This window comes from Zalophus californianus, chromosome 10 (assembly GCF_009762305.2).
Source record: "Zalophus californianus isolate mZalCal1 chromosome 10, mZalCal1.pri.v2, whole genome shotgun sequence".
Taxonomy (NCBI): Eukaryota; Metazoa; Chordata; class Mammalia; order Carnivora; family Otariidae; genus Zalophus; species Zalophus californianus.
This window is the reverse complement of record NC_045604.1, coordinates 1756587-1763656: the sequence shown is the minus strand read 5'-3', so window position 1 is coordinate 1763656 and position 7070 is coordinate 1756587. Positions and strand designations below refer to the sequence as shown.

The following is a 7070-nucleotide window of genomic DNA, read 5'->3' as shown; positions in this document are numbered from 1 at the left end:
CCGAGGCTTCCGGCCCGAGCTCACGTCCGGCCTTTGGGCCGCTGACGCTCTCTTCCGGTCGTGGTGGCCCGGGAAAGGCCTGTGGGGTGCGCACGGTGAGCGCCGAGCCCTGGAGGCGCGGGCGGGGTGGCGGCCGGGTCCGCGTAGAGCCCGGCGGCGGAGGGGCCGCCCGGCCGCGGCGGGGACCAGAGGGGCGCGCCGGCGGGGGACTTGTCTTCCTGGCGAGAAGGGGAGGAGGGCCGAGCGGGCTGAGCCCCGGAGGGACCCACGGAAGGGATGGGGCGGCCCGGAGGGCTGGGGCCCGGGCAGGGTGCGTGGGGAGGACCCCCTGGGGCTGGGCGGAGGAGGCCTGTGCGAGGGACGGCCCCGCCAGCCGGTGGCTCCCCGGCCCCCCGACGGGAAGAGGGCGGCGGGGCCCACAGGTGGGAGATTCCGGCGTGTGGGTCAGCCCTGCTGGCTGATGAGGAGGGGGCTGCTGCTTTGGTGAGATTAAGAGAGTTTTGGCGGACTTGGTAGGGGGGCGCTGCCAGGAACATTGAGCTGCGACTGCGTGCTTGAGTTGATGGCCCACTTGGCGTTTTTCCCCCCGAAGATGAGGCTGCTGGCATCGGTGTTGTTGGCCCTGTTTGCTGCTGTCAGTCATGCAGAGGACGGAGCCCGGCTGCTGGCCTCCAAGTCGCTGCTGAACAGATACGCCGTGGAGGGGCGAGACCTGACCTTACAGTACAACATCTACAATGTCGGCTCGAGGTGAGGGGGCCCGGGGGCTGCAGGTTGCGCCCTTTTGAAGTTCTTTGATTTCCCAGCTGGGGACGGAGACCTTGGGGAACACGCAGCAACAGGTGTCAGGAGCGAGTGAACGCACTCCTGGACCTACTTACCATAGCTCCCAGAGACCATCTTCCACTTTTTGGAGCTGGGAGAGTTTCTGAGGGGGGAAGAAGCAAGAATGAGGGTGAACCGGGGAGGAAGACGAGATCCGATCCTTCCTTGCCTCCGGGCTTGCAGGTTTCAGCTTCCTTTCTTTCGTTAACCTGTAAGCATGTGTGTTGCCTTTCTTTAGTTTTATTCGCTTTAATTTTCCCTTCCGTGTGGGTCTTGCTTCCCTTCCCCTTCTGTATATACACACGTACACGCAGAAATTGGGGCAGGAGAGAATGTGGGCCCATTCCTTCCTTGGTGCTTCTTAGGCAGAGAATCCAGTCCTTGACCTTGATTCTTCAGTACAGCCAACCCAAGTTACTGTGTGACTCATATCTGTCTTTTGTAGTTCTCATGTTTTAGGACAAGCAGGCATATTTAATCGCTGATTACCTTTTTTCTTAAGATTTTATTTTTAAGTAATCCACTCAATGAGGGGCTCGAACTCAGAACCGCAAGATCGAGAATCCTGTGCTCCTCCGACTGAGCCAGCCAGGTGCCCCCAGTTGCTGATTCCTTTACTTCTGTATCTGTTACTCACCAACCTCTTTTGTCTCTCCATTTTGTAGCGCTGCGTTAGACGTGGAGTTATCTGATGATTCCTTCCCTCCGGAGGACTTTGGCATTGTTTCCGGAATGCTCAATGTCAAATGGGACCGGATTGCCCCGTATCCTTGACACTGGGTGGTGAAGGCTGGTGTTGGGGAAGACTTGATCACATGGCCAACAGATCGGCAAGGTCACTTCCCATAGTCTGGCTGCATGTGGCCGTTCTTTGTGTCCTCTCCAGAAAAGATGGGATAGTAGAAAATCGAGCGCGGTTGAGGGTAGACCTGAGGAAGGAGGGTCCTTGAGTTCAGGTTATAAGGTGCTACGACATACTGTATGGGGACGAGGTAGATGCTTAGGAGGCCGTTTGTGGCTGGACGAGGATATTTAAGCCGCTTTTAGAAGAAAGTCGGTTGGCTGCTAGCGCGGAGGCCCCGGGCGGCCTCCTAAAGGCATTTCTCATTCCGTGGGTCTCTTACCGGCATCCACCAGTTATTTCCCGAGTGGAATTAGATTAACTCCCCCTTCCCCCCCCCGTGAATGAAAGTATTTAGATTTACCAATGAGGATAAGTGTTCTCTTTCGGTTTTTTTTGTTTTTATTTTGTATTTTCAGTCTTCCTTCAGTTAGTGAGTTTCTGTGAGAATGATTTTTCACCCGTCGTATGTGTTGCTTTGAAAGTTGACTTCAGAAAGCCAGGACTGAGTACAGCGTGAACCTGCCTATTGAGTGTCTCCGAGACCCCTTACTCTTGGCTGGGAAGACATCCTGTTATACCCCACGTTTCAGGCTTAGAGAAAGGTCTGTATTTATCATGCCCGCAGAGGATCGCAGACTGGAAATCACATGTGTGGGCCAGCCTTTTTGTGAACGGTGCATCCAGTCCACACGTTGAAAGGATGTTTCAACCTCGGCTTCATCATCTTGCTTCCTTGACTGTCGGGCCAGCGCTAGCAACGTCTCCCACACCGTGGTCCTGCGCCCGCTCAAGGCCGGCTATTTCAACTTCACCTCGGCAACCGTCACTTACCTGGCCCAGGAGGATGGGCCCGTCGTGGTAAGTTGCCCCGACCTTAGCTGGCTGGGCCTAGAGCTGCTTGCCTTTGAAAACTTGCAGAAACGTTCCAAGGCAACCGCTACATCCTGAGGACGGTAAGAAGGACCAGAAGCTGAGGGGCTGCCCTTGGGAAGGAAGGAGGTTTCAAGTTGTGACGCTCCAGAATGACGCGGTTGAGATGCTGGCAGGGGAGAGCCCTAGCCTCTCTCCTCACCCTCCCTCCGGCGTCGCTTCTAATCTGGACCGTGTGGCTTGCCACGCAGCGTGCGGCCGCCGGTGCCCCTCCCGCCCATCGTGTGCGCTCATTCCCAGTCTCCACTGTGTCTGTCCTTCCCTCGCTTGGACGGCGCCTGCTGCAGATGCTCTGGTCGCGTAGCTGTTCTCTGTCTCCAGCTTTCCAGCACATTCCGCCCTCAGGAGGCCGGGCCCCTTCCCCCCCGCCCCCATTCTCATTCTTTCTCCCTCTTCTCTCAAGGCCCAGCTTTGGACTGCATGCCCTTGTTTCTCTCTGCTGCTTTTACACCCCATGGTTTGGTCCTTGCTCTTTCAGCAAACGATTGCTGACTGCATAGAAGCTTCTAGAGCCCCGACGGCCTCCTTCACTCAATTTAACTGTGTGCTCTCTTAGTACCTCTTTTTCGTATGTGTAGGTCTTTACCCACCCCCCCTCCCAGTTTAATCATAAACTCGTTGAGGCCGGGGACTTTGTCTTCGATGTCTCTCTTTCTCTCACGTATAATAGAAAATCAGTAGTAAACAGTCCTTTGATCAGTCGTCAAACGGGTCAGCAGACACTTATTGAGCTCCAGTAGTGTGCTAGGATCTGGGGAACACCAAGAAGATGGGGACACCGTCTCTGGCCGTGAGTTTTGGAGGCCCCTGACGAGATGTCAAAGTGGGCTGAAGGCTGCGTAGTGAATGCACAGTGGGGGAAACACTCAACAGGTCAACCGTAGGACTTAAAGAAATCTAAGAGTCTCTGACCTTTGCTGCACTTTGTGCATTTTTTTTAGAAACCCCATGGAAGCATATTCTCGTAATCCTAGTTCGGTTTTCACATCTTGTGTCCTTTCTGCTTTCAGAAGCAGCTTTAGAACTCTACTTCTACCTGGTAGTTGATAGGTTAAGAGACACAAAATCAAAGGCTCAGCTGCCACTTCTGAGCGAGGCTGTTTGCAGAGCGCTGCAGCTCTTGGCCTACTCTCCAGGCAGGAATGCTGCGGCCCCGGCCCCGCCTCTCCTGTGTGCGTCTGGGTGGGGCTCCGTGCTTTCCCGAATGCTCCTTGGGTCGTTGGAGCCTCCTGTCAGTTGGCGAGGTATGGAAGAGCATTTCCACTGGAAGAACAGGGCAGCCGTTGCCAAGGGCAAGTCCTTCCATCACACCTCGTCCTGCAGAGAGGTCAGGGGTGTGAGCCACTCTTCCAGAGCCTGAGGCGAACAAAGAGGATTTGGTTTAACTTCAGTTGCAAGCCTGGCCTGCCTTGTTGAGAAAAAGCTCATCGTGTGTCTCCTGGCTCCCCATGGACTCCTCGACGACGCACTGAGAATCATGCAGCTCTTTATTTTCCCGCATCTTCTCGAAGCTCTCTTGCGCCTTTGGGAACCGAGAATGTCATGCTTCGGATTGCGTCGGTCGGGACTGCCCTTTCTCACATGAGAAGGACTTGGATTTGCCTTAATGCCTTTCTTGTCTTCCTTTCAGATTGGCTTTACCAGCGCCCCCGGACAGGGAGGAATCCTGGCCCAGCGAGAGTTTGATCGGAGGTTCTCCCCACATTTTGTAAGCTCCGCAGTATCTTCTTTCTTTTCCCCTGGGATGAGCACACCCTTTTGGTCGGGGGAACTCTTGGTCTCCTTAGAAGATTTGTCTAGTTTGTTGGTTCTCGTTAATATCTGTTCTTTCAGGTCTGATACAGACCGCCACCAAATGTCCTGATTTACCCATGATTAGAGATTTTTGGCCATGAGTTCATGATGGCCACAACCAAAAAACTGCCCGTTTTCTCTACGCAGCCCTGAGTCGAGCCCCATTTTGGAGTCCTGGGTCTGTTTTGATGTTTAAAAGAATATGTGCTTAAGTTCAGAGAGTTGCAGAGTGCTGGGAAGGTCGAGTGGGAACACCGTGGCGGGCTAGAGAAGCTTCTCTTCCAGTCTGGGTCAGGTCAGGTGAGGCCTTGGACGCCATAGCTTGGAAGATAGGTTGGTGTGGAGAGAGCCCTTCTGTCAGGAGCAGCCAGAGGGGCCTTTGTGCTGAGGTTCTGCTGAACGTTTGGGCTGCGCCGCTCCCTCTCTCGGTGCCTACCTCCCTCCTGGCCCTCCCATGCCCTCATCCAGACTTGTGAGCAGGGCCTCTGTCGTCCTCCACAGCTGGACTGGGCAGCCTTCGGAGTCATGACGCTGCCCTCCATCGGCATCCCCCTGCTGCTGTGGTACTCCAGCAAGCGGAAGTACGACACTCCCAAGACCAAGAAGAACTGAGGGGTTTCCTCGGCCCTCCCTGCCCAGGAGATCCAGGTGCTTCCCAGACTCCGGAGGGTCTCTCAAGTGCAGTCTCTCATCCCCTAGCCTCTGCCACCTTCTGGATCCTGCCTGCTCTCAACCAGAGTGAAGGACCAGGCCTCGGAGTCCGTCCTGAAGCCATACAGGCAGGAATGCCTCCAGCAACGAGCCTCGAGCCTCGAGGGCCCTCTGGTGCCCGCTGCAGCGCTGCAGTGTGAACTCTGACGGGCGCAGGAGGGGGCCCTCGGGAGACTGCCTGGGGACTGCCTGACTCGACCCCCACCCCCGCCCTTCCCTCTCAGAAGAGGCTGGAAGATCAGATGAAGGCTGAGGGACTCTCAGAGGCTACCCAGTCTCTGTTCTGGGTCAGGGGAGCGCTGACCAAATGGGGTTTTCTAATAAAAACAGATGCCACGCTGACCTGTCTGCCTTCTCGTCACTTGGGTGAGCTCAGGCCCTGGGCCGCCCGGCTCCTGGGCAAGTGGGCTGACTTCCTGCCTCCTTGCTGTAGGTGCTGTGGTCCTGTTTGCTCAGAGATGTCTGCCCCCCGGACGCCTTTGCTTCCGTCCCTTACTGCCCTCTGTTCTCGCCACTCAGCGCATATCACCCTGACCCTTCCTTGCCTTGAGCCCCTCCCCACAGCGGGAGGACACAGGATGAGAGGAAGGAAGGTCCTCATGCCCCGCGAGACCTTCTGCCCTGATGTACTCGCTGACCTTGAAAAAGCTACTTCCTGACGCCTGGTTCTAGCCCTTTCTCTGTTTAAGAATTAGCTTTTTTTTTCTTTTGTCTTTAAATTATTTAATCTCTACACCGGAGGTGCGGCTCGAATTCATGACCCTGAGATCAAGAGTTGCGTGCTCCCTGACCGAGCCGCCAGCTGGGCTCCCCAGGAACTAGCGTTTCTTAGCTTGAGTTCATTTTAATTCCGGAGCACCTGCGGCCCCTGAGCTGTGCCCTGGGCACGGCCTGTGGAAAGGCCGTGGTTCTGGCTGCCGCAGCCAGGAGAAGCCGCTCTGAGCTGACTCCGTCCAAGCCAGGAATGCCGTGGTCCGAGAATGGCCTCCCAGGCAGGAGGGGAGCCCAACAAACGCCCGCTTTGTTCCTGCCACCAAGTTGCCCAGTTTAGATGCTGTTGGGGGTTGCGGGGGGGAGACGGCCCAACCGGTTTAACCTTTCCTGGGCCCAGCAAGCGGAGCTGGGGCCCCAGGAGGGATGAAAAGGACGTGGAGACAAAGGGAGGCTCCCAATGGGGTAGCCCTCCACCAGCTCACCTCCCGCCTTCAGGGGCTGCGGCTCGGACACCCCAGGACTGGCCAGGTCAGAGGGCGGGGACGATATATTGGCTTTGTTCGGTGTGTTCTGGGGGAGACCTGGGACTTAGGAGAGTGGGGGAAAGCAGAGGTCAGAAGCTTGAGGTTGAGAAGGGCAGGGAAGGAGCAGGGGGCTGGTTGGATGGGCACCATGCCCCCAGCACTGGAATATGCTAGTGTTTGGAGGAGGGAGCACTCTGCCTTCTGTCCGTGTGGTCTCCGCTGAGAACGGTGAAGACCACCTCCAGTGGGAAGGGTTGTGGTTTAGAGAACAGGGTAGAGTTCCTAACTCTGGAAGGTGCCACGGGAGGTTTGTCCTTAGCCTGAACACGAGGAGGTACTCCTTTCCCAACAGCTGGGGCTGTCTTCCCGGAGAACTCGGCACTTTCTCTCCTGGCCCTCGGGACAGAGGAGGCAGGGGGGACCCAGGTCTGACACAGATGACAAGAAAAGCACCGTGGAGGCAGTGAGTGTCACAGGCCCCTTGAACAAAGGCCAAAGCCAGACACTTCATCTGGAGAGATCAGGTTCCCGGGAGTCAGGATGGAATGTGAGCCTCCGGACTGGAGGCTGGAAGAGCCCATGAAACCTACAGACAGACAGCGGAGATAGTTGGCCGTAGGACTGAGCCCTTCGAGCTTCTCGAAGAAACCTAACAGGAGAGGACCTGCAGCCAGCACTTCTCCACCCTCATGGAGACCACCCTGGGGAGGTGTGACCCGCAGGCCGTA

At 56.4% G+C, this 7070-nt stretch overlaps 1 protein-coding gene across 2 annotated transcripts; it reads left to right on the top strand.

The window, feature by feature from the left end:
• Nucleotides 1-31: 31 nt before the first annotated feature.
• SSR2 (signal sequence receptor subunit 2) lies at nt 32-5446 on the top strand. Of its 2 annotated transcripts, none has more exons than XM_027610845.2 (6): nt 32-95; nt 593-750; nt 1491-1589; nt 2419-2527; nt 4230-4307; nt 4895-5446. In XM_027610845.2, the coding sequence occupies exons 2-6, from the start codon at nt 593-595 to the stop codon at nt 5003-5005; spliced, it is 555 nt and encodes a 184-aa protein (XP_027466646.1). In that variant the 5' UTR covers nt 32-95; the 3' UTR covers nt 5006-5446. The 2 variants fall into 2 exon arrangements, with proteins under 2 accessions (XP_027466646.1, XP_027466645.1); XM_027610844.2 differs by having other exon boundaries at nt 50-95; nt 5093-5446.
• The last annotated feature ends 1624 nt before the right edge of the window (nt 5447-7070 follow it).